This window comes from Dicentrarchus labrax, unplaced genomic scaffold (genome assembly GCF_905237075.1).
Source record: "Dicentrarchus labrax unplaced genomic scaffold, dlabrax2021, whole genome shotgun sequence".
Taxonomy (NCBI): Eukaryota; Metazoa; Chordata; class Actinopteri; family Moronidae; genus Dicentrarchus; species Dicentrarchus labrax.
The window spans coordinates 27,830,924-27,857,051 of NW_026136711.1; the positions used below are offsets into that span (position 1 = coordinate 27,830,924).

Below are 26,128 nucleotides of genomic sequence, written 5' to 3' on the forward strand. Positions count from 1 at the left end.
TAGCTTCACCTCAACCAGCTACAGCAGTAAAATGCTACTTAGCGTGATGCATCAGCAGTAAAATCGAATAATGCCATAACTGTAACTCAGTCACAGGGCCCATTTTACTGCTGAACAAGTATTTTCACTGTCAATACATTTTGTACATTTAGCTGATGATACATCTGTACTTATATTTAAGTAGGGTTCTTGCATGAAATGCCAGACTTGATTGCTTGGGGTTTTTTTTGCACTGTTGTATTGGTACTTTTAGTAAAGAATTAATTTCTTCCATCAATGCTTTAATATTGAATTATATTTTCTTATGTTGTAGCTTTTGGGGTGGAGCTAACTGTTTACTGGTAGGTGGTTTTAATAATGCATTTATTTTTCTATGAGTTGATCATGGATGGATGAATATTTAATTTGAAATCTACCTGGCTGCAGTCAAATTATTGTGTGCAATATTTACCTCTGCAAATATAGTGAAGACGAAATATAAAGTAAAGTATGAGCACCTTAAATTGTACTTGAGCAGTGGTGGAGGAAGTATTCAGAGCCTTTACTAAAGTACTGATATGACACCATAAAAATAATGCAACGAAATTAAGTTAATTAAGCAAAACTATCTAAGTGTCTAAATGCAAAAAACTGTTTGATAGATATTTTATTATTAGAATATTTTTACTCATTAATGTAAAAGCAGTATTTTACTATTTAGTTGAGGTGGAGCTCATTTTGAACTAGTTTGCATAAGACTCCAACTAATGATTAAAATAAGAAAATAGTGAAAAATCTCATCATAATTACCCAGAGCCCAAAGTGGAACCTACACAATGCAACCAGGCATCCAAACCTCAAAATGATTACAAATAAATACAGATCATTAAAAGTAAAAGCAGCAAATCATCACATGTGTAAAGCTGGAGCCTTGAAATGTGTTTTGCACAAAAAATGAAAAAGAATTCCCTCTGAATTGTAGAAGTAGAAACTGAGATAGAAAGACTAAAGTACCTCCAATGTGCTTTAGTACAGTAGGCTACTTCAGTAAATGATCTTCCACCTACATACTGGTTACTTTCCACTTAATCGAGGGGTATTTGTCAAGACAAGCCAGAGAAAGTGCAGAGTGAGGGTTAATGGCTGGCTCAGCTCGGCTCTATTGTGCCTGCATGGGCGCGGTCTTATCGGGCAGGGCAGGGCAAGGTGCGCCTTTATTACTCCATACAAACACAGACACTCCGCAGCAGACCGACTTCCCGTGCGAGCCCTCTTTGGATATTGTCGCTGCCCTCTCCCCCTCCCCGCCCCCTGTTTCGACCGGAGAGTAAAAAAAATGACGAGTCTGGATCCGCTGAAATCCGTCATTTCCATCATAAATGTGGACGACACGTCGCTGGCTCTGCCGTCCGTTAACCAGTACCGATCGGGCCAGCAGAGAGTCCTGGAGCAAGTGCAAACTATCAGGAGAACGAAGTCCAGGCAGTCCAGCAGCAGAAGTGGATCTGCTTCTACTCCAACAAGTAAGAGCGGCCAACACAGCAGGGCCGTAGATAGGAGTCAGGGCAATGAGGGTTTTCAAGAGGGAATTGGCTGTTTAAGTTTTACAATTAAAAATATAAACACATTTTTTTTCCTGGCAGCCTGCAGAGTGCTTTCAAACGCCATCTAGACCTTTTATGTTGGGTCGTGGTTGAGCAGACTGAATGGCTCATGTCTTTACATGCATTTTACATCATTTTTAAGACTATGTTTAAATTTGATTACTTTTAGTCAAACAATATAATGCATACATCAAGGCTTTAAAGTGTTTCCTCACTGGTAGCATGGAGAAGGCTTTGAAACAACGTTTATTCAACTTTCATGTTGAGAAATGCAATTTACGGGAGGTGTGCTGAATACATAAAATACATAAAAAAAAACATAAAAATGAACAATTTTAGGTACCTTCTTTTGGGTTTGTCTAATTTTTCTGAACATGGTGAGCGGTCACGGGGGGACCCAACCTCAATATTTCTATCCTCTCCTATAGAGGCTATCTTTAAATCTTATACACTCCAAAGCATTGACTATTATTATTTAATTGACTATAAGTTAGACCAGTGGGAGAATGTATAAGAATGACTATTCTGTTCATAGGTTTCACACTCTTCACTGTTTAATCTACCACTCTACAGTACAGACAGTTATGGAATAATTAACTCTTATTAGACAGGGATCTATACGTCTTGTCAAATAAGGGTCCACAGCCTGATGTATATCAATTTGGGGGTCCTTGACACCAAAATGGTTGAGAACCAGTGCTCTTCAATGACAAAAAAACAAACATTTATCAAAGATAGAAGACACTCTTGCAACCTGAGGCCTGTCTATGTAAAAACACAGCTACTTATTTTAACATCCAGAAGTCTTTTAAATCAAACAGATGTTCAGCATTTAAATATACAATACAAGGTTACTGATTGAACATTCACAACAGAATGATCAAAATAAGATTTGCAGTGTGACCTTTACAGGTATATTGAGCCAGACAGACAGACCTTTACTCATTAATGTTTCCACTTCTTGCTATCTACCAGTCTAAAATGTCGGCTGGCTTTCGGGACAGTTTTAGGGCTTTAATTCCACACGGGCACATAATCTTTGAGCGTAACCCAAAGATCAGGACTCGTAGCCAGGGAACTGTTTTATTTCCTCTCTCCTTGAACGGAATAAGTCAAGGTGTGCACAGTACATATAATAAAAGCTGATAACTTTCCACATTTCCCCTCAGGCCCTGTGTACGACTCCGTGTTCGTCGATACCTTCAAGTCACAGTTGAGTCCATCTAATGGGACTGTTTTCTTGGAGAATGGCTTTTCTAAAGTAGTAAGTTATGAAGCTTATCTTTTTTTTATTTTTTTTACTACATCATTGACTGGCAGGAGTGACTCTCCTGGCTGTATAATCATCACAGTGTCGTCATAGAGAAGATGATGTCCTAGGCAGGAACGTAGTTGAAGAGTGTTGAGGATTGTATCTCCTTTTTGTGTTTTGAACAACTTGAAAGGAGTTTTGATTCTACAACTCTGCACAAATTACACATTGTTTTTTTACAGTTTGTATTTAAGTATTTCAAGTAATGTAGTATGTAGATTAGTCTGGCAAATAACAAATGAATGGGAAAAATGCCCATGATGGTGCTCATTTTTACCGACTAAATATCCAAAACTCAAACATATTTAATTTACTATCATATATGGCAAAGAATAGTAGCAAATCTTTTTTTCTTCTTTTTTTTCTTCAATCTTCTTTTTGCTTGAAAAATAACTAAAACAATCATTAAAATAGTTGCTGACTAACTTTCTTTCAAGCAGCTAACTGACTAATCAATCAAATGACTAATAAAGTGTGAAAAAGTCAAATAATCAAATAATAATAATGATGCATCATTGTTGCAGAAATAACACAACTAACACCAGTCATTGTATGAATTTCTTTTGCAGTTTAGTACAGCACTCCTATACACCATGTTGTGGAGGCCTGATACCAATAATAAGGAACAGGAGTTGAAAAATGTGTTGTCCTCAGTTGACTTTTTTTACCCATTTCTGCCTCAAAAACCAGTTTCTTAATCCTTGAAGAGACTTTCTGTCTCGTCACGCAAAAATGTGTTTACCAGCCCATCCCACAGAGGCTACCAGTCATCCGTATAAGCAACCCACAGGGCTGAACACCAAAAAAACCATCTTTCACAATTTGATTTGCCATTGCCAGCTCCATGTCAGTCACTGACACACTCACGTGTCCTTGCTTAGTTGCTGGTGAAATAAAAGACACGATTATCTTTCATTACAAACACATGTATTCTTTGGCTCTGCAGCTCAGCCAAGAGAAAAACCACATTAAGGGATCCACCGTGAAGAGGAATACAGCAGCTTCTGCCTATCAATATGAGAGGAGTTACGCTGCTGTCGGCTCCATGGCAGTTGGTCGAACAAACACCAGCCGCAGTGAGCCTGATCTGGCCCAGCAGCGCTCGATGCCAAAACGCTCCCTTCCTTCGCAGAGGCTCGCCTCCAACAGGGGCACCTACAGGGCACAAAGGTCCACTAGTCAGTTTATTACGAGCACTACATCCCAGCCTCATCCTAAGCCTCAGCCTCAGCCTCGGTACACTATCAATGGTACAAGTCAGACCAAAACAAACACCCAGTTTGTGTGCAGCCAGGTTGACGGGTTCAAAACATCTTCAGGGCCTTCTGTTACTGAGGGCACTCCGAAGAGCAAAGGAGATTCGGGGTTAGTGGGAAAATAACTATCTTTATTTCAAATTCTATGAAAAAGATTTCAATGAACAAATTATTCTTTCATGTTTTCAGTGTATTTAAATAGCATTTAGATTGTATTTCTGTTCTTTACAGGTCAAATGGCAACAGTGGAGTTGCTGATATCACTATGAAGGAGGCTGTGGAGTATCTTTCCAACAGTGATGAGACTTATCAGCACTGTGGCGCTTCCTACATACAGCACAACACTTTCATTGACGACAAGGCTAAAGACGAGGTGGTTTTTCTTGTTATGTGGTTATGCTTATAATTTCCATTTGATGGTAACATGAGATTCAGTGAGAAACGGCAGAGAGGAGGAAAGATATAAGATATATCCTTCCAAAATGAAAATGAACTACTGACCCCCAGGGCAGTCAACACTCAAATAATAATAATAATAATAATAATATATTTTTTTTCATTTTTGTGTTTCTACTTACTTTGTGTGATTAATTTTCATTTTGAAGTGAAATATTGTTAAGGTTGGGTCTTGCCGATAATCGCCAGGTTGTATCAGCTGCTATTGAAGACCCTTACCTCCCACCATTTTTATTTTGCGTAACAATACCTCCAAAAGATCCACAAACCAAACACTACTCATAACCTGTAACTGTCCCCAAGTTGTTTTAGGCAGTTTGGTTAAAATCTACTTTATTTAGGAACATGTACCACATGAAGACAGTATAGACTAAATTTATAATAATATAGTGTAATATGACATAAATTAAATGAACTGTTTTTTGCTTTGAATTAGCTTATATGTGTGTGCTCAGACTTGAAAGTTCCCTAACTGTGATGTATTATGCAAGACTATGATTTATATTTCAGCAGTTATTTTAATAATAAATGGTTGCTGTGCATCAGCAGTAACCCTGATACGGTATTAAAAAAGGAACAATAAACAGTGGGTCTGATATCTGTGTGATAAAATTTGAGACTTCCTGTGAGTCCCTCATGCATGGATTGGTATGATCATCAGGATCATGTGCAGGAATGGTGGACTTTTTGGTCTCATGTCCCTGGGCAATTTCCGGCTTTCCCCAATTTGTATTGTAGCTGGACTGCTCACTTGTTTTTTACCTGCCATTTCTCAAAATTAAATATTATTTAACTTAGTTTAAGTTATCCATCTTAGAAAATATAGTCTTCATATGGAATAAATCACTGTCATTTGGATTGTGGTAAATTATTGTGTCCCTCAGTTGTGCTTACTCCTAAAGTCCTCTTATCTCGTAGGTTTTTAAACTCAATGGGATCCCTCCTTTGGTTGGTCTGCTGCGAAGCCCCAGTTTACAAGTCAGCCATACAGCCTCGGCTGCCCTGCGTAACCTGTCCTTTAAGAGCAACAGTAACAAGGAAGAGATCCATCGCTGTGGAGGCATCACAGAGGCGGTGGCTCTGCTCAAAGACACCGACTCTGCAGAGACAGAGAAACAGCTGACAGGTACGAGTTATCTCTGAAATGTGCAACGCTGCACATACATACCATACAACAATCCATGTAAATAGGTCAGACAGAGAGCCACTTGTGTGTAGTATAATATAATTCTGTTTAGATCCTGCTGTCAATCACTAAGCTATTTGTGAGTGTAGCATTTGAAGCAATTGCCAGAATTACTTTGCTACTGTTCTAGTGAGTAGGTAAAATGTGGATATAGATGCAAATGTGTTAAATATTTAAACTATGGTTTCATTTGAACATTATAAACATCTGGAAAATCAAGTTGTAGTTCTGTTATCCAACACTCTGCTTTTCATGTAATTTAAACGTTTAATAATATAGTCAAATGTACAAAAACCTTAAAACCTATAAAATCAATGTGGTTTTTTTTACTTTCATATTTTTATCATTGCCACTGAGTAAATGTTTATTTCTGTACTGCTGAAACAACTGAGGTTTTAATTCTTTTTCTAGGTCTCCTGTGGAATTTGTCCTCTGTAGACAGCCTGAAGCCAGACCTGCTGAAGAGCGCTCTGCCTGTCTTAATGGAGCGCGTGATCCTGCCTTACACAACAGGATCTGACCAGACCAACAGTGACCCTGAGGCCTTCTTTCACACCACTGGATGTCTAAGGTAAGGACAAAATTAAACTGAGCACTTGATATCATGTCGGTGTCTTTGCTTTAGCTCTCATAATGCTTCGGATCTTATTTCCTACTGTATGGGTACAAACATTAAATGTGTTCATGACAGCTGTAAATGTCAAACATGTACCAGGGAATTGTGTATAACTTGGCATGCTTTTAAGAATGTTTCCCTGTAAAGATTTATTTAGTTTGAATATGAAAGATTTGTGATAAGGCAAGATTGGTTCGCTTCATTGACATGTTTGAAAAGCCTGAATTAGTCATCGTGGATTTGAATGTGTGGGAGGGGGGATGTAAGGTAAGTCTACTACAGCTATTTTCGGTTGCAAACTTGGAAGTTTTTTAGAAATTAAAAACTCTGAACTTACTGCCAACAGTTGATTATATATCAATTTATAAACTATATGGTGAGCGTGATGTTTAGGGAGTATACAATGTTAGATTTTTCACGTATTTTTCTCAGATAACTATAGAAAAATTTTAGTCTGTGACCAGGAAAAATTAATAGTTCAATGAAGTGACAGTGCATATAGGGTGTTATTATTTATTTATTTATTACATTTTTTGCTCAAAAAAGTAAAATAACTTTCTGTATCATTCTGGGAAGTTTTAGTGATCTCCCTGATTTTACACGATTAATATTGTTTACGTTTAAGGCACAGTGAATTTCATATCCAATAAGACGAGGAGAGACAAGCTTTATTAATTGATTAACAATAATATTTACATACTGTACTTATATTTACATACTCACAGCAGTGCCTATGATGTTCATAAAATACCCTGTATGTGTTAGAATATCTCTTATATTGATGCCAGTGTCCGTATACTCTTTAATGTATCAAAACATTGTTTAACATCTTATATTTTGTTTTCAACAGAAACTTAAGCAGTGCGAAGCAAAGCAACCGACAGGCGATGAGAAAATGTCGAGGTTTGATCGACTCTTTGGTCAAATATGTGAAAAACTGCGTGGAAGCAGGACAACCGGATGATAAGGTAAACAAGAGAAAAAAAAAATTATTGCACAATCTCGGCCTGTATGTACTTCTTTCACTCTCATTTTCATATTTACTCACACGCACATGTGTCACACCTTCATGTGCAACGTGAACACAAAGAAAAAAAAAACATCTGTCACTATAGCGATGAGCTGCGGTTGGAAGTCAACCAGCCTTTGCTATTATGTAGCTGGCTGTTGCAGTTCTACTGCAGAAAAAGGCACTGCTGTGTCATGTACAGAAAACTGTGTACTATAGTGTACTGTACAACTTAGTAGGGTTTTATAGATCATTTAAATACTGTTATTAGGCATCTCAAGCAGGATAACTGCTTTGTTTGACAATATTCAATGGACAACTTGTTCATCTGTTTGCCTTATTTGTGTTTTTTTTTTATCAATTTCTTGTTAAGACTCTGAGTCATACATGTTCCATTTTGTTGTGTGTTGTTCTACCTTGTTGAAACAGTCTGTAGAAAATTGCGTGTGCATCCTGCACAACCTGACATTCCAGCTGGAGGCCGAGGCCCCGGCTCTGTTCAGCAGGATCACAGCTTTGGCCAAGACTGTCATGAGGACCCACAGCCAGGACGAGACCGGCCCCATCGGCTGCTTCAATCCACAGAGCAAATCGCCAGAACACGAGGTGAGACGAGGAAGGTGCACAACAGAGACAAACACACATACCGAATGCCTAAGGGATACATTTAATTAATGACGGCACATCAGAGATACTTGTTTATCTGTTTGTACAGTTTGTGTAGACAGTAGCTGTCAATCTGTGCCTTGTCATTATTCCTATTCAGGATAACTTAGACTGAACATTACTGAGCATTATGGCAATTATAATTATAATCCATCTTTTCAAAGGCTCAGAGTGACAGACCTTGTGCTTTGATTCCTAGAAGTTTACTTTTTGTTAAGTCTTTGCCCAAGTTAAAACACATTTCAGGCTATTACTGTATGTGTTTCATGTTTGCATCCAGCACCATGACACACTGTGTTTTACAAATAATTCAGATTTATTGTGTGTTTCCTATAAAAACACAATTCAAAAGAAATTCTGCATTTCTTTGAAAGTAAATGCTGTAACAGCTACATGTTGAGGATGAACTGCTTTCTTTCTTGTCCAGCGCCACTTTGACTTTCCAGTTGTTGAGGATCCACAACCTCATGGGGCAGGTTGGCTGATCCACTCCAAAACTCTGCAGAGTTACCTGTCGTTGCTTGGCTCTAGCCAGCAAGAAGAAACACAGGAAGCCTGTTGTGGAGCGCTGCAGAACCTCACGACAAATGAAGGCATTGTAAGAAAATAAAAATGACATTGGGTTTATATCTGTGCAGTTGTAGCTCATGGAGACTAGTTTAGACTTACTTTAAATTATCATTGTAAATTTGTTTTCTACAAGCAAACTTGAGTCATGATTATTCACAGGTCTCTGGTGTAATGAGCCAGATCATTGTGCAGAAACTGAATGGCTTGCAAGTTATCAGTCCCCTTTTAAAGTCAAACAAAGTGAACCTGCAGAGGAACGCAACGGCTTTGGTTGGAAACCTGACGAAGAACTCAAACCTGAACAGTGCCATAGGTAAGATGCAGGTGCAAGACAATACTTGTAGTATGTTGTTTTATCAAACATGTCACCTGTTTGTTTTAAATATAAATATGATTAATTACTAATCCTAGTTTTTAGATTCTACAATATTTTTTGTTTCACAGTAGATGACAGATTTGTGTCCTTCCTAGAAATCCATTATCTTAAACAATAATTTACTCATTTTTACAAGTGTTTGCTTGTGTTAAATAGCCAGTGGGTTTTGTTTGCCTTCCTACTAAAGCTCGTAAAGCCCTCCCGGAGCTGCTAAGTGTCTTGAGCGCAGGCACCAAGGAAGGGAATGAGTCTGATGACACACTTGCCATGGCCTGCCAGACCGCCAACTACCTGCTTATGAAGGAGCCTGATATGAGCAAGCGCCTGTTAAACAACAATCTGATAAACTCACTGAATGATCTCAGCCAAAACGAGTAAGGTTACATGTACTTATTATTCAAGATATATGGAATACCTATGACTCACAAGCAATTTATATTTGCCATGCATGTTAGATTTCCAGAAGTCTAAACTGATCTTTAATAATCCTTTTCTCCCCATTAAGATATTTCCCCAAATCTAGAAAAGCTGCAGCCCTGCTTCTCTACAACCTGTGGTCAGAAAAAGACTTGCAAAGCTTCCTGAAAAAGGTGAGTTGAGGCTTAACCCTGAGTGCCAAGATCTGTCAGGGTTTGGGTGTGTCCTCTCTGTTTCCTTCCTTCACTTAAAGTCCACACCTCTCTTAGGTATTTGTGAGAAACAGAGGGAGAAAAGTCGAAGGATTAGGTAGTGTTGTCAGGAAATGCCCATTGAATGTGAATGAGACACTGAAGTGATACAGCTGAAACTAGTAGCATAGGTTAGAGGAAACACTTGCAGGACTGTGTTTGCACACATACCACAGCAGATTAGATGCATTATTGTATTTACGCAGGCGCACATTTCAACTCAAGGTGTTTTATCAAGAAATTCCCATGAGCAGATCACAGCTGTTAATGTGTCACTCATGTGTTTAGTGAAATTACAGAGGTGGAACACTGATTGAACTTTAACTATTTGTCCTGCAGCAAGGGATGAGTAAGTCCTCATTTGTGAATGACGTCACCACAGCAGCACACAAGTCGGTTCAAATTGTCGATTAACACGACAGCCTAAACAGATCTCTGAATGTCATTCACCGAAGTAACTCACCTGCAAGTCTCCTGCACATCCACAGGACGGAAACGCATTGAGGCTGAGCAGCATCCTTTCTCATTTCACAAAGAGTTTCTCATATATGTATCCAATCATTCCATCAATAAATAGCTACAAACTGCAGATTAGGCCTGTATATGCTGCAAGGTTTATTTTTCTTTTGTTGGAAAAAAGGTGACAGTCAAGATGTAACATTTTAGGAACAAGACTGCAAGATTTGATTTGCTTTTGCAATTTTAACTGCTGTCTTTTAATGCAACTTCTGCATCTGTGCCTGCAATGTGCTTTCTGGTGCCATGAGCTTGCTTTGCTAGATAATAACATAAGGGTTAAGATTTCATTTTGCCCTGAAATTGCTGTTTTAATATCATTACAACATTGTAAAAAATAATTTTATGTAAAATGAACATTGATAAAAGAGGACATTTTCTGTTAGAGTTATAGGTTAGGATAGGTTTGCTATAAAAAGAGTGACATCTTGTCTTAAGCAGTGATCTGTGTTTACATTTTGTAAAGACAACTTGTGTTTGTGGTGTATCCATCTTTTTTCATATGTATGTGTGTGGAATTGGCTACTTGTATTGTTCCAAAAATTGTCAATAAAGCTGACAGAGATCTACTCCTCTAGTAGTATTGAGTATTAATTAAGTCCTAAGTTCATTATTAGTCATTTGTCATAGTCACTGGTGAGTTTTGTCTAACCACACTCATGTCTTGTCACACCCCTCTAGATTTTGGCCGCACATTGAAATGCTTCTGGGCAGATGAGCATCTTTCCAATTATGTTTACTCCACCCTTACAATTTATTTTCTAAAGCTTAACAGCAAACTGTTAAGAGCAGACACTGCAGCAGTTGTTGCACCCTGCTGTTGCATTATGGAATTGTTGACCCGAATTGAACTTTTGTTCAAATCACATAATACATAATACACCCAACAGTCATGAGGGAATTCTGGGAGCAATATTTAGATTTATTAGGCCTTGGGCACAGCTAATCTTTTTTCATACTCATTTCATTTTACACTGATAGATTGATGTATTTGTAGTACTGTTGGCACATGTCAAGCCTGCCTGGATGTTTAATATAAAAAAAAACTGTCAATACAAAATGAAAATAACTGAATTTGCCAATCATAACACCTGGCTGGCCAAAGTAAACTACACTTTGGTTTTGACAAGCACTGTAACCTCATTAAAGGAGGTGTGACTGTGTTACAATTACAACAGCGTTAGTGCTCATCTTAAAGGTTCCCACAAGTGAAGGAACCAAAGACTTAAAAGAAAGAGGATGCTATTTTTGTTTTGTTAAATAAAGTATTTTTAATTAATTCCAACCACAAACGTGTATACACAACTTCACTTTTAGTACTGTTAAAAAATGAATTATAGGACCTATAGAATAATCTTATTATCTTTCTGTCCTTTCAGACGCTAAAGTCTTAAAATGGGTTTACACACCTCTTGTCAAATAAACACAAGCTGCAACACATCACCTGATCAGTCAGCAATCAGAGACCGACCACTATACTGCTACTTTCCTGCACGCACTTCATTTAACTGATAACACATTTTAGAGCATCTTATGATATTTTCGGTATTGTAATTTGTTCTTGCATGCTCAGTATTGAGAAAACATTATTATGTGGTCGATGTTACTCTCAATGATTCCATGGAAGTCAAATGTTGCCAGTATTCCTCCGGTTGATGTCAGATGTTACTTCCTCAGGCCACGCTTGCTTCTGGCACCCTTTGTACTGAGAATAAAGTGAAGAGTGAGATCTGTCACATAAGCCAGCATACAACCTAACAAACCTGTAATGCACTCTCAATCTCGTATACTCCCTTCCATGAGAAAAGCATGTCTGTGTGGATTCCTCTATTTTGAGCGACATGGCTGATGCTCTTACCGATCTTGTTCCAGCTTCAGAAATAATGTATTCTACTGATGCAAATATAAGTCACTCTCTGCAGCTGCATTTGAAATGTAAATTATTGTAGGCAAACTCTTGCACAGAAAGGACATTTCAGACAAAGCTCACCATTGCATAAAACCACAACAGCCCTTCAGGACTTAACAGTCGTAACATTTGGATCTATTGCCATTAATCTTTTATTTGAAGCAATATATGTTCATATTTCAGAATTTGGTCATTGGGTGTTTTCTTGCACCCTTATGGAATCACTGCAGACCATCTGTTAGCTCAGTCATCCTGAAACTTTTTTTTGTAAGAATCTCTCGAGCCCAATGCAGTTCATCAGCTGTGAACCCAAATCTTTCTTGCTTATGACCCCTTACCACAAAGCAATCAACTTGTTGTGATCTATCATGACAGGGTGCATGTCAGTAAATTGCTCTCTCAGATAAGAATTTTCAGAATTATATTCAATAATTTTAGCAGCACGACAAGGTGGAAGAGAAGGATTTTGAAAAGAAAAAAGCAAAGATTAGAGAAAAAATAAACATATTGTATTTCAGAATTAAGTTTGTTCTTATTTTCCTCCCAAATAATCATCTTGTGACACACCCAGTGGTCCCGACCCTCAGGTTAGGAACCACCGCTCTACAGAAAGCTGCTGCTGGCCTCAGATACTGTAGCTACTGAAAGCTTTTCATAGCTGTCTGCAGTTGGAAGGGGATTTGCAAACAAATAGTTTACTGCTATCTTTATCTGCTGTTGCTAGCGAGGTACCTTACCCATGAATACATGAATCGAACAATTTCAGGTATATCTTTGACAAATTATGGTTTGTTATATGTTGGACAACATAGTGATGTTGGCTGTTTACCTGAAAAAAAGCACAATATAAATCAAGGCTCTATTTCAAAGGGATAGCCTACTTGTTTGAAATGATCAGTGGTGGTATTACAATATTCCTGGTTTGCAAAGTCAATGTCATATTCTGCAGGAAAACCACTATCATTACCTTGTTACAGTTTTGCTTAGAGCCTGAACCCCCATTGCAGCACAGCCTAAATGAGATCAGGAGGAAGGATTAACATTGAGCTGGATGGCAGCAGGGGCCGGTCACCGTGTTATTGAGAGCTACATTAACAAGATGATATCACATAGCAGTTATGAGATCTCTCAGCTGTTGAACCTCCATTACAGTCCATCTCTCCTCCGAGACTGAGTGCATGTATGTTGTTCAAATACCCCAGCCTGCCCTTCGTCACAACACCTCTCATCACCCTTTTTGTTTGTGCAGTCCTGTTTGGCTGGGTGCACTCTGGATGTACTAATGTTACTGACGCAGCTGGAAACAAATAGAGACCACTGCAGTGAGATAAGCTGAGTGGAAGCTGAAACAGGAGGAGGTGGAAACATGAGGAGGTCACTAGGTGAACATCAGGGCAGTCATCTACACAGGGAAGTGATTATTGCTTACTTGAATGGTATCTGCCTTTTTGTATGATTTTGTATTTCTACCTGTCTTGATGAAAAGTCTACACTGTTTTCCAAAACTTTTTTTTTACATAGATAAACATTAGCTGTCAGATTACAGAGGTGATATACATAGAAGTGATATTATATCACACTTATGACAAAAGAAATGCTTTGATTCACTGCAACACTACTTCGGGCTTTCATGCTGTACATGTGTTAGAAGGCAATAAATAAAATGTACCATGATATGAGCATCTATAACTCAATAGACTTACATTTTCTGATGATCACTGACTCGGTTTCTCAGCACGGTGACCTGTGGAAAATATATTGTTTAAACATTCATTGACATCTGTTCTATAAAACCAGAATGCACTAAATATTTGGGCAAAACTGAATCAGGATTTTTACCATTTAAACAAGACTAAGTTGAAACCTATTATATGGCTGGACCATATGCTCATTATGCTCCTGAAGATGTAATTAAGAGCTGTCCATCCCATTCATTTTAAAAGATCGACAGCCAATGGGAAAACTCCAACATCAATGGTGGAACTTCATCACTCACTCAGTAAGTCAGGGACAGACTCTGGTCAAAAATGTTATGTAAAATTTTTTGCAAGTGTACTGTTTTCAACCTGTTCACTATAATTGAAAAATAAATGATGTGATGACAATGTTAGTAAAACAGTTTGGGATCCCACATAAATGAGGCAGTAGCTGAACTCCATCATGACGGAGAACAAAAGTAGGATAACACAATCGAGCTAATCCTGCTAAAGGGCTACTACTAGCTTTGCTAACTGCAGTCTCAACCTTTGATTCTTGTGGAATTCCTGCAATTTGATTGTGGTAGTTACAATATATTTAAATCACCTATAGGCACCCGGTTAGCTCAGTCGGTAGAGCTGGCGACCCATATACAGAGTTGCTGCAGTGGCCCGTGTCGTCCCCTCTCTCTACACCCACCTTTCCTGTCTCTCTACAGCTCATCAATAAAGCCAACAAAAAGGCCCCCAAAAAAAACAAAAATAAATAATAATAATCACCTATAATCACTATCATCTATAGCACATCTCTAATATTTATATAATATTTATAAAGGAAAAAATCAGTTTGGGCTTATGATTAAAGGTATTAAAACTAATCCCTTAAACAATTTGGCTAAATAGTCTAAAAACTTCTCTTTTTGTAATCATTCTATACTTCTTCTACTAGAGAACTACATCTGTACAAGTGATCAAGCACAGGCCCAAGTTATATTTGGTTATATTTATGAGTTCCACATATGATAATGGAGAAAGTGGTTGTCATATTATATGTATGTATGTAAGTTCTAATAAATCTATCTGTCACAGTTTGTTATATTTTGGCCTGCGTCCTAGAATCTGTTCAAAGGACACAAAGTTGATGTACATGTACATGATTGTGGTGACACTACAAGAATTTATGAATGATATCTGACCTCATACTTCTGGTTTGCATGCTTATACTGAAGTTCATATTTCTCCGCCTCCAGCTGGCGAATCCACTCCCACAGTTCCTTAGCTTTTTCCCTGTATCAGTATTGACAAGGAAGCATTTCATTGTGCTCACATGATGAATAATAACAATTGGTTGGGTTATTTTGTACCTCAAATTGATAATGGAATTGGTATCTAGAATGAATTGGAAGAGAAGAAACATTTTTGTCGCTGTGTTATATTTTACCTGAGTTGGTCCTCTCTCATTTGATCAACATTTAACTCTTTGCGTCTGTCATTTAGGATCTTCTTCTTCTTTTCTCTTTCTGTCTGTCTTTTTGGCCCAGTCTGCGTCTGCTGGTCAGAAAGAGGACACATGTGGTGATGTGCTTATACACTATGTGGTTATCAGTCTATGACATTGTAAAAAATAAAGAATTTCATCACCTTATATCCAGTGAAACTCAAGTTGGACAGAATCATCTTCTTCCTGGCATCATCGTCTGCTTTCTTCTTTGCTTCTTCATCTTCTTTTCTGGCTTTCTCTTCCTGGTGGTAAAGAATATGGTAACTTTAATCATTCATCTGCAGTATTTTGATGAGTGACACATTAATAGATAGATAGACATCTCTGTCTCACAGTCATGATCTGTGTGTTATTTGTTGAAGTATACGTACAGCCACTTTGTTCTGCCGTTCTTTTTCTCTCTCTGCCCTGATCTTTATCTGCTCTGCTCTTTCTGACCTGCGTTTCTCCTGAGGAACGAAAAAGAACATATCCTGTAAACTCAAGATGTCAAAAGAGGACACTTAATTTTACAATTGGGTAATATTGAAGATTAAACACAAGATATATTGCAGTAGAAGAATAAGATATGAACATACAATGCGATCTGTGAGGCTAAGAAGCTCTTCTTCTTCCTTCTTACGCTTCTCAAAGTGAGCTTCAATCAGAGTGTGGAGCTCCGTCAGGTCCTTTTCCATTCGTTTTCTATGAATGTCCTGAAATTATAGCGATAATTGGAACTGTGTGAGCTGAGAAGTTATCCAACAATCTGAGCAAAAGACAGTTTGCAGTTGTAACTTTGATCAGTAACGAGATGAACTCACGTCAAAGTCCACTCTTTCTCCCTCTGGGATTTTGGGAGCTGCCAAGCCGGGCAGAAAACCAGGCCTAAGGAGGGTGGAAAAATTAAAATCGTTTCATCTTAGTATGTCCCTCATGGAGAACTGTGTTTAAATTTTAATATTTTTCTCAGCTCTTACTTTCCCTTGGGCTTTGCCTCTTCTGTGAATCAATAATAAAAAAGAAGAGAAAAGTAAAAGCCTTAGTTTATGAGGTGACTTATTAAGAAAATAAACCCACAGCGCAAGATTTTTCCTCCATCACACACATAGCCTCTGGGCTTCATAAACAACCTGTCCATACCTCCTTCATTTTCCTCTGCATCTGCTGAAAGATGAGAGGGTCAGTGTAAAGTCAACATTGAGAGGTGCAGAGACTGACAGGTAGATAATGATAACACTGGTGTTACAGGTGATTCTCAGTAAGATTAAGTCTTTAAAAGATATATCTGGTTGATTTAAGCCATTATTGTTGGCCAGTATCTTAGTATTGACAGATTTCAAGGGTTTTTCATAACTAATAGCCTGAATCTTAGAGACTTAGAAATGTTTTGGAGAAAAAGATGTATTAAAGTTTAGTTTTTTACTCTTAAATGTCCAAGGTATTAAATGTGTAAATATGTGTTTTTTCAGACACATAGCAGCTGACTGAGGTGAGATAGCTGACCCTCTCCTGTCAGTGCTGATGGACAGGTATGCGGGCGTGTTTAGAGAAGACTTTAGATTATCATCACAGATAACATATGTTGTCTCCACACCTGGGTCCCTGCCCAGACACAAAGAGAATGTAAACCTGTCATGGTAAATGCTTTCTTCTTTTAGTCATTAGTGAGTCATTCTATTATTCACTTATGGTTCATCCGTTAAAGGGTGTCCGAGTAATATTATATAACATAAGACACAGAGAAAGGCAACATTCCTCTTGGCCACATAAATGCAATTCTTAGTTATCCCTGATCCTGTTAGTTGGTTGGGTTGATAAACCTAAATGAAAAACATTCAGTTGAGGTTTTGGAGAAATGTGGTTTTACTTGGACATAGATATGTTTATTTTGTACCTGTACTCTAACAATGACTCTACATTGTTGCCAACAGTGTGTTAAAAAAAAGATCTTACATGCAAATAAATATTAGCATAAGCGCTACTACCTTCCTCCTCCTCCTCTACCACCTCTTCCACTTCCTCCTCCTCCTCCTCCTCCTCCTCCTCTGCTACCTCTTCTACCTCTTCCTCCTCTTCTGTGCAAAGCAAGCAAACAATGACAATCTCACACAGCTTTTAGATCAACATTACTTTTGCAATCTACATGTATTTTTGACAGTGCCTTTAAAACCGACTCAATGTTTTATAAAGAATATATTTGTACAAAGCATTTTCTTATATTCTTACTTGTACATTTTCTCATATTATTCCACCTGCCATTTCCTTTATAACCTTTACTTAGGGAATATTTTGTCTACCGATTCCCTAAGTATGGCATTATTGGCAAAAATAAAACTCTTGCATTTAAATGTTCATTTTTTGAATTAAGCTGTAATGATATCCTTAAAAAAAAGGGTTTATCAAAAAATAAATCAAATCAAAATAAATAAGGTATACTAATTCAGCTTTCCCACAGTTGCATTTAGCGTTTGCACTGTTTGCAAAGTGCATAAGGTTCTGTGTTTTTTGTTTCCAACACTGCTCATTGGGCCTCTGTGGGAAACAGTGATGCCAAGTCTTTAGCCGGAGTCCCTTCAGCCACAGAGGGTAACTCAACCTCTTTCCTCTGCAAAGAACGTAAGCCGACCTGCATTTAGAGGACCTCCAACAGGCATAAAAATGAAAGTGGGCATTGTGCCTTTCCCGCTATCTTCCCTAAGGTACTCTATTGAGAACATAAGCTGACCTACATTGCTCTCAATCAGCGACTCTACTCCACATAGAGGGAGACAGGTGCTGCTTAGTCTCTTGGACAACAGGGCTGTACATAGGCCCCCATAGACAGCCTCCCAAAGCAGACAGAAATAGGGGTACGACCCTTTATCTCTTTGATGGCGACCCATTGCACCATTTGAGTTGGAAGGACAGATCCACTGGGATGTTCATAGAAGGTGAACTATCCTAGCCTCAGACAGACAGGACTGACTAAGAGTACAGAGGTCACTCTTGTAGTAGAGCTCAAGGACAGCAGCTGCCTCTACAGTGGCACCAACATGCCAAAAATACAGTATGCTGTGTGGTGAAGCCAGCAGCTTAGCAGATGCGGCGTGTTAAGTAACTTAGAATGTTTAAATGCAAGGCTCAAGTGTGTAAAGCAGGTAACAAAGCGTCAGCAAAAATACAAGCAGCCTTGGAATTGATGCATTAGGAAGCAAAGTTTTACATTGTTTTATAGATATTGTTTGTATTAAAGTACATACCAACAATATCCTCGTCTTCTTTTCACACCGTACACACAGAGAGGAGTAAAAAGCAGAGATCAGCTATAACATATAAGCATTTCTGATACGTATGCATGCAGCATAGTCACGATATTCATGCATTATTTTTGATTTTGTGAAGCAGCAGTGTAGCGTCCAGCCAAATGGCAGAATTTCTCACTGACAACAAGCAGCTGTCTGAATCTGCAGCCTAGTAACTACACTCACAAGACTCATGTTGCCCAAATGTGTGAACTGACAAACTTGACTTACGTTGTCCCCTGAAAGAAGAAGAAAACACACCACAAACATTTTGTTACAATTGGTTTCATCTGTGCTGGCATCACTTTGTTATCACCACTCTCCCTCCTACAGAAATGATCAATTCACTTACTCATATGTGCCTTCTTCTGTGTCTGACATGGTCAGGATGCAACACCTGCACGAGTAAGTCCAATTCAAGGGTGCGTAGTGAGTGACATTGCATCAACAACTGCCTGAAGTTATATAATAAAGCCAAATTGAACCCACATGTCTTAAAATGCATGCAACATGGGATAATACATTTGATCAAATAAAACAAGCTCTGTTTAAAAACATATAAGAGGAGCACACAGACTTACCTAGAGAGTGTGATGTGCGCTTCAGACTGTGCTCAATGGGGAATTGTATTCTGTGCCCTTCTCTGTGGGCCATAAGCTTTTAAACCCAGTAGTGGATCACATGGCGGCTAGCTGCCCATATCTACAATGGGTGGGCACATACCTGCAAACAGATGGCAGATGGCATTAACCAGAATGGGAAAACATGCATTCTCTGTGGACTTGCATTGTCTATTTTTACACAGCAAAACCAAGACCCGAACAACACGGGATTATTGCCCCCAAAAGGTTTCAGTATCTCAGGTCTGGTAGACGTGAAGAATGTTGGAAATAATCCTTGTAGAGCCACACCTGTGTGCACACAAATACACAAAGAGACGGCTCAAGCTCACGTCATTTACTGTTACTACTCGTTGTGATTCTGCTGGTCAACACCACATTTATCACACATATTTGACTGTATAACAGACATGTATTCCCTAAACTGGGTGTGTTATACAATAAAATCACTGAGCATTATTCCCATAGCAGGTTGCCAACGAAATTAGTACAATAAAACTCACTCCCTTCACCTCCCAGTACCGTCTCCTACACCTCGCCTTTAATCTTGCCCTCAGTCCTCACATGCAATAACGTGTTATCAACAACACCCTTTGTGGCCATGCCAAGTCTTTTGATACTCCCAGTGTTTGCTGTTAATTTTGAATCTGACCACACAGTCGGGACTCTGATTCAACAGATGTCTCCTGTGAACCGAAGCCAAAATGTAACTCTGTTTGTGGGGCTTGTTGAATGGAGTTCTCCCTTTCACCTCAACTCTGGTTCTGTTTACAGATTTGTTGACGCTGTTTGGAAGTCTTCTTGGGAAAGTTCAAGTCTCAAGATAGCCGAGATAAATTCAACTCAAATCCCAAACTAAGTCCATGCGGGCTAATCAAAGTCAAGTCACATCAGGCAAGTCTTCAGTGGCTAAATGCAAGTCAGTGATACGTTTGTTTCAGATCTCTTAAGTATTTTCCATTTAAACCTATTTTCTTATTGTTTTTACATAATTGAGACCAGTCAATAGTCCCAGTAAAAAATTCTATTGTGTTTTAATACGTTTCTTAATTATTGCTATACTGAAGGATTTAATTGCGTTAAATAAGACTTGACTGATTTTTCTGTCAAATCAGTTTTTCAGGTAAAGTCCTCAGAAATCTGTTGTTAATACTTCATCCTTGTGCATGTATCAAGATATATACCTAAATCCTCGATTTTGTTTATTAGATACTAGACCAGACAGCTGGAGTTCATATGATAAAATACTGATCTATTGGCAGCAGTGCATTGCTATGCACTGGAGATTTACTATATTGCCAACTCCACCACAGTGATAAATTTAGCTCTCGGGCGCTCTTTGGCGCTTAACAGCTTTATTAGAATATTAATAAGTGAATAGCAAATAGCGAAGCTACAGGATTGTAGAAATTTGGCATTTGTACATTCATTTTTATTTTCTGAAACATTTAGAAACTATTCAAAAAACAAAACAAAAGCAATAATAATTATCTTAATACAGACTTTATAGTGCTAAATATTACAAGTTGTATGTATATATGTGTGTGTGTGTGTGTGTGTGTGTGTGTGTGTGTGTGTGTGTGTGTGTGTGTGTGTGTGTGTGTCCGGGTATAGTCAGAATAATCGATGTTCTTTGTCAGACCCTGTACATTGTAATGTATTGTGTGCTTTGGATGGTTTAATGTAGATGTAATTCCCTGATCGGCTCAGTGATGCTACAGAGTATACCTGCAGACATTAAATTTGCACTAGTTAGTAGACAGTTGTTTCTCTTGTTTCTATTTCTATCTGAGTTCAATTTGAAGTCAAAAGTCTTGTTTTGGGGTAAATATTGTCTGAGCTAAAGTTCATCTTGTACATTGAGAATACACAGAAAGTGTTGTGTTTTTTTGTCACCTCTTTGTGGGTTTTTCTTTTTAAACAAATTTTGTCTTAAACATTTGAGCTGTGTTTTGTCCTGCAGTTGTTTACATGCATGACAAAACTGACATGTTTTTGGTTTGTTTTGCTCCACAAAGCCTGCAGTGTTTGAACATAAGGAGTCCTCTTTGATGCATGTTAGGAGGAGAGAGTTCATAACCCAGATACATTTTTATTTTTATTTTCTAGATTTATAAATCAGCAGTTTGGCACATCTTTTCTTTTACAGGATGAAAAACTAGATATCATCTGGCTGACAGATGCACAGAACAGATTATTCGAATCAGTGAGCTCACTGAACAATGGCACAAACATAAAAATACTCCACAGAGAGGCCATTCATAGGCAGGAAATGTATACAATTTTATGATAGAAGTTAGATTGAATCCCATAATAAAACTTTCGTGTTTGAATGTTTAAACTTTGTGTTACTTTAATATCCATTGAGAGGGGACGCAACACAATCTGTAAGTCTTCGTTATGAAGTCAGACAGCCTGCAGTACTATAGTTTGGTTGCATAAACTTTCTCCTCCTGATTGTATCGTTGCAAACCCCACCCATCTGGCACCTGAGTGAACTAAAACAAACAACAGACAGCACTTAGGTTTCCTAATACTGTTTAACCCTGAGATGGCACCAGTCCCTCATTCAACTCAGAATCAATAATAGATTCCTTTATTATGCTCCTTTCTCAATAAGCACTGTGTTGTTTATAGCTGTTTTTTATCTTTAGGCGGAAACCTGTTGGTTGGAAATCTTTCTCAGTAAACTGACCATGAGCTAATACTGCCACCTTGTGGCAGGAAATGGAACTGGATTAGATGCACCCAAAGCTTGTGTTTGTACTATTGATAGTATATTTATGTACTCTGTGTAGGTCATCTCTGGGGATCTTTCTGTATTCAGGATCAGATTCGAAAGTATTAATTTAGAATAATAATTAATAATTGTTGTAGAGGCATGATAGTTACACTCAATTATTCTATACTAGAGCTGAAACAGTAAGCTGAATCAACCACTGGATGGACAGAAATGAATAGTTAAAATTAAATTATCAACTATTTTGATAATTGTTTTAATCATTTGCTGGTTACATCTTATCAAACGTGAGCATTTTTTTATATTATATTGCACATTTCTGGGTTTTGGTCTGTTGAGAGGACTAAAAAGAACTTAATTATAGTTATATTTTATAGATATAAACATAATTCATTTGGGCCTCTGGGAAGGACTGTATCAAATGAGAAAGTTTTGTTGTAATTTAAACATTGCATTTATTTAAAACCTAAATAGGAATATACAGGGTTGTAGCTAGGATGTTAAATACTGGGGATGTGTTCAAATTCATCCTGAACCCCACCCAACTTAATTCATTCTATCAATATTGATATTTCTATATATTAATTTGTTTGTTGTTTCTTAGTTCTTAGCTCTGTATTAATCATTTAAATTCAGTAGTAAACTATAAGAGATAATGATACATGCTCGGCTCGTTGTAGAACAAATCAAACACACCCTTCACAGTGAAGCGGTCTGTTTAACTGTTTGATGCCCTGCCCATTGAACATTTAGCGTTTCAGGACGAAGCTAAGTTCCCAACAGTCCCGTCATGTTGTTTTCAGGAAGGATTTGTGGAGATAATAACTCTATCTGCCACAGAGAGAGCTTCACGCAGGAGTTTCCTTCCTGCTTCATTCCCCGCAGGGATGCAGGTATCACTGCTTCCCTTCACCATGCAGCAGGTATATACTGCTGCAAGCTGGTCTGTCTGTCTTCAGTGTCTCTCCTGCTGTTGTTATCCTCTGCTGCTCTCTGTCTTCCTCATTGGTAGTAATTGTGAATTCATTCTTTGCACTATGAGCTTAGCCTTTGTGTGTTTTTGGGTGTGGTGGAGGCATTTTTAGTTTCCATGCTGTTGATTTCAATCATTTTGAATTATAGCCTCAGTTGTTGCTGATTATGTCTTGTATTTTGGTGAATATTGGGTCATCATGATGCATGTTATTCCACTGACTGCGACTTTTGAGTCATCTGACTTTGATTAGATCTTGAACCCCCCCCCAAAATAAAGCTGTATTTTTGGTCCACTAAACTACACGTCCATGAAAACAATATCCTAAATCCACTGACATTACACCCGAACAGCTGATTGATGTGTGTGTGAATACAAAATGTTCCTTCTTTCAAAAAAAAACAAAGACACAAAAAAGAGACTGCATATGCTGTGTTTATTTCAGTGATAATGAAACAAAACACACAGAAATGTGGGGACTGTACAGATTAGATAACCTCTGTGACCATGTGAAGTACTGGAGAGTTTCTGTATGTTCAGTGCTGTTAAGTGAAGGTATTGGACGTATCATAAAAAGCCTGCCTTTTCTTTAATAGCATCCATTTACTGGTTGGGGCCCGCTGCTGCATCAAACATCTTCTTGCGGCCCTCCATGCCCGACATGGCTTCCACATTCTTCCTCCAATCACTCACCTCCGCCGTCTTCTCCTGCAGAGAAGAAATCACAGAGGTACGAATACATTTAAATGTATGCAATTTGTGTGTGTATGTCTAAAATGATTCCATCAGATGTTGATATTTTCAGCCAGCTCTATAAAGCAGAATCACTATTGGTATTTGGGAGTCTTTTTTAAACATAATCTAATATCTTGTCCCTTGCACCAGTGGTTTCTTTTACTTTTGGCCGGCTAAGAAAGCTGATTAATCAGTTTCACACTTTGGCAGTCACCCCCGGTGTAGACATCAGCCAAAGGCTTAAATAAATTGTCACCATGGAGACAATCTGTCACAGCTGCACCTTGTGTGGGAATAAATCAGGACTGTGTCATTGTCTTGCGGCCAAAAGCATCTCATTAGCTTATTTATTTTTTATTTTTCCCCGAACCCACCTTTTCTGTGTCCTCCTTCTTGACTGATTTAAGATTAGCCCGCAGATCCAAAGAGACCTTGTGTTTGGAGCCCAGCAGTGAGCGCAGGATGGCATCAGCAGAGACCCTCACCCTTCTCAGGTTGGGTCTCTTGAACTTCCCTCGCAGGTCCAGTACCTTGATGTTCAGGTCTTTGATCTGTGAAGACAGTGGAGAGGAAGTTAATTTGGGTCATTTGTCACCAACAATATTAAGGGCCCTATTGTATAATCTGTTAATTTAAAGGTAATCCAAACACACTGTACTTGTTGGATTTCATCAGTGTAGTGTTGCAGCTTCGAGACGTGCGTTATCTCTTTGTTGTTGATGTTGAAATGATTAATGATGTTCATTGTCATCTTTTTCAACTAGTGTTCAATTACCTCTCTGTTGTTGTGCGAGACTTTGGCTTCAATATCGTACCGCTCCTCGTCCACCACGTCTATTTTGGCATGCAGCTCTTCACATAACGTCTGTGTAGAAAATGAGAGGAATTTCATGTTAATTTGATCACAATTTTAGTGAAATTTAGCAACATTATTTCAATGAGAATAAATAAAGAGTTTTAGGTTTAGTATGACCGTCTGTGGTAAATGTAAAATGACACCTTTAGCTCTACCAAGGACATGCCACTGGTCTGTATAGGAGGAGATTTTTCTTCCAGGTATTTGGACTTCTGTTCCTCTTTTTCTTCCAGCTCCTGCTCCAGCCCCTCCTTGGCCATGGCGACCATCAAGCTCTGAAATACCACACACACAAGGTACATTTAACCGTTTGTTTAACTATCTTTCTGGCTGACAATCCAGTCTATGCAAATGGAACTGAGGACTCACCTTCAACATGAGCTTGCGAGAGGCTGAGATTTTAGATTTTCTCTGCAAAAAGAAGAATTTTTTCTTAGTGTGACATTTCAGTTTCCCGATGATAATACGGGTATGATAAATTATTAGACGTCTTACCTCCGGTCTGTGGGTAGAAAATAAAGAGAGGACACAAAAGACATGGAAATGAAGCATTAGCATTCAGTTGCAGATAAGGAAAAAAAAAACAATGAATTGTCTCTTATAGTTGCTATTTTACATTTCATGTATGTGTTTCTACAGAGGAATCCCATTGGCTGTATGAAACTGATACTCTGATTTGGAAATGGAAACAATAACAGAAACACAATACACTTACGCTTTCTCAGGCATCTTGGCTATTTCAATTCCCCCTGGAAGACAAAAATAAAACCTTTTGCCTCTGAAGTGCTCAACCATGGGGACCACTTGGGTCGAGTGCCCCAATGGGTCTTAACCGTGTTTTCCACTATAGTTACATGCTATTACAGTCGACCGTATAGTGTTACAAGAATGGAAATTTACAGTATATATAGAGACAAATTGATCTGTTAAAGTCTAAATCTAGTGTTAAACCTTTGTTTTATAATTCTTTGGCAATGATTTGTGAATTACATTTTAAACTATGAACGGATGTGACTTTTCACATGGCCAACCTTTTTTGTTTTGTTTTGGTTATCGGGCACTTTATGTCATAGTTTGTAGAAAGGTCTGCTGGACCAAATCATCCCGTCACCTCCCAGTGCTGATAGCACGCACTCATCTGCCAGAAACCAAAGTGTTGGCAGACACGGAGAAGCATGCAAGGCCCCAACATTGCAACTATTCCAAATAGATAACATTTCCTGCTTTCACCCCCACTTCTCCACTGGATAAAGACACAAATATAGACAGAGCCCCCAATTCTCAGAACAGTACTGACCGAATTAAGAATGCCAAGTTGACGTATATTTTCTTTTATCATATCCTTTTGTTTGATGGCCAATTTTGGTCTACAAGATATCAAACAGCTTGTTTTTGTCTGAGCAACATTTCATGATAAAGATATTAGCTTTACTACCACACAAGAAAAAGAAAAGCAGCATATTACCCAAAATTTAAAGGCTGCAATTAGGTTTTGGGTTTTGTTTTGTTTTTTTGCTTGAAAATTACTTTATTGATTAATTGATCATGAAAATAGTTGCTGATTCGTTTTCTGTCGATCGACTAGTCATTTCAACATTAGATTTGACCATATTATCTTTT

General features: G+C 38.2%; 3 protein-coding genes across 4 annotated transcripts; 1 reads left to right on the plus strand and 2 right to left on the minus strand.

The window, feature by feature from the left end:
• Nucleotides 1–1,198: 1,198 nt before the first annotated feature.
• Nucleotides 1,199–10,783, plus strand: pkp1b (plakophilin 1b). Of its 2 annotated transcripts, XM_051413719.1 has the most exons (13): nt 1,316–1,502; nt 2,753–2,847; nt 3,842–4,260; nt 4,383–4,524; nt 5,526–5,733; nt 6,205–6,364; nt 7,260–7,377; nt 7,848–8,024; nt 8,512–8,682; nt 8,814–8,967; nt 9,218–9,404; nt 9,536–9,620; nt 10,038–10,783. In XM_051413719.1, exons 1-13 carry the CDS (start codon nt 1,316–1,318, stop codon nt 10,110–10,112), a joined length of 2,178 nt encoding a protein of 725 aa, XP_051269679.1. In that variant the 3' UTR covers nt 10,113–10,783. The 2 variants fall into 2 exon arrangements, with proteins under 2 accessions (XP_051269680.1, XP_051269679.1); XM_051413720.1 differs by lacking the exon at nt 2,753–2,847 and having other exon boundaries at nt 1,199–1,502.
• Nucleotides 10,784–11,115: 332 nt separating this feature from the next.
• LOC127371935 (troponin T, slow skeletal muscle-like) lies at nt 11,116–19,238 on the minus strand. The gene is made up of 13 exons (XM_051415173.1): nt 19,166–19,238; nt 18,816–18,823; nt 17,289–17,415; nt 16,444–16,467; nt 16,281–16,302; nt 16,125–16,188; nt 15,900–16,016; nt 15,693–15,770; nt 15,462–15,563; nt 15,262–15,371; nt 15,017–15,107; nt 13,827–13,867; nt 11,116–11,919 (listed from the first exon to the last, which is right to left on the minus strand). Exons 1-13 carry the CDS (start codon nt 19,236–19,238, stop codon nt 11,880–11,882), a joined length of 897 nt encoding a protein of 298 aa, XP_051271133.1. The 3' UTR covers nt 11,116–11,879.
• Nucleotides 19,239–23,334: 4,096 nt separating this feature from the next.
• LOC127371107 (troponin I, slow skeletal muscle-like) lies at nt 23,335–24,984 on the minus strand. The gene is made up of 5 exons (XM_051413723.1): nt 24,878–24,984; nt 24,652–24,783; nt 24,428–24,517; nt 24,027–24,203; nt 23,335–23,625 (listed from the first exon to the last, which is right to left on the minus strand). Exons 1-5 carry the CDS (start codon nt 24,884–24,886, stop codon nt 23,521–23,523), a joined length of 513 nt encoding a protein of 170 aa, XP_051269683.1. The 5' UTR covers nt 24,887–24,984; the 3' UTR covers nt 23,335–23,520.
• Nucleotides 24,985–26,128: the final 1,144 nt, after the last annotated feature.

Bases quoted from the DNA above. Each gene is read 5' to 3' on its own strand.
- LOC127371935 (XM_051415173.1), bottom strand. From the start codon at position 19,238: ATGGCCCACAGAGAAGGGCACAGAATACAATTCCCCATTGAGCACAGT. The intron at 16,017-16,124 runs GTGAGTTCATCT...CTATAATTTCAG, and splicing joins GAGAAAGAGTGGACTTTGAC to GACATTCATAGAAAACGAAT. The intron at 13,868-15,016 runs GTCAGATATCAT...TATTTTCCACAG, and splicing joins ATGCAAACCAGAAGTATGAG to GTCACCGTGCTGAGAAACCG.
- pkp1b (XM_051413719.1), top strand. From the start codon at position 1,316: ATGACGAGTCTGGATCCGCTGAAATCCGTCATTTCCATCATAAATGTG. The intron at 4,525-5,525 runs GTGGTTTTTCTT...CTTATCTCGTAG, and splicing joins ACGACAAGGCTAAAGACGAG to GTTTTTAAACTCAATGGGAT. The intron at 8,683-8,813 runs GTAAGAAAATAA...GATTATTCACAG, and splicing joins TCACGACAAATGAAGGCATT to GTCTCTGGTGTAATGAGCCA.
- LOC127371107 (XM_051413723.1), bottom strand. The intron at 24,518-24,651 runs GTGTCATTTTAC...TTTTCTACACAG, and splicing joins TGTCCTTGGTAGAGCTAAAG to ACGTTATGTGAAGAGCTGCA. The intron at 24,204-24,427 runs GTAATTGAACAC...CTGTCTTCACAG, and splicing joins TCTCGCACAACAACAGAGAG to ATCAAAGACCTGAACATCAA.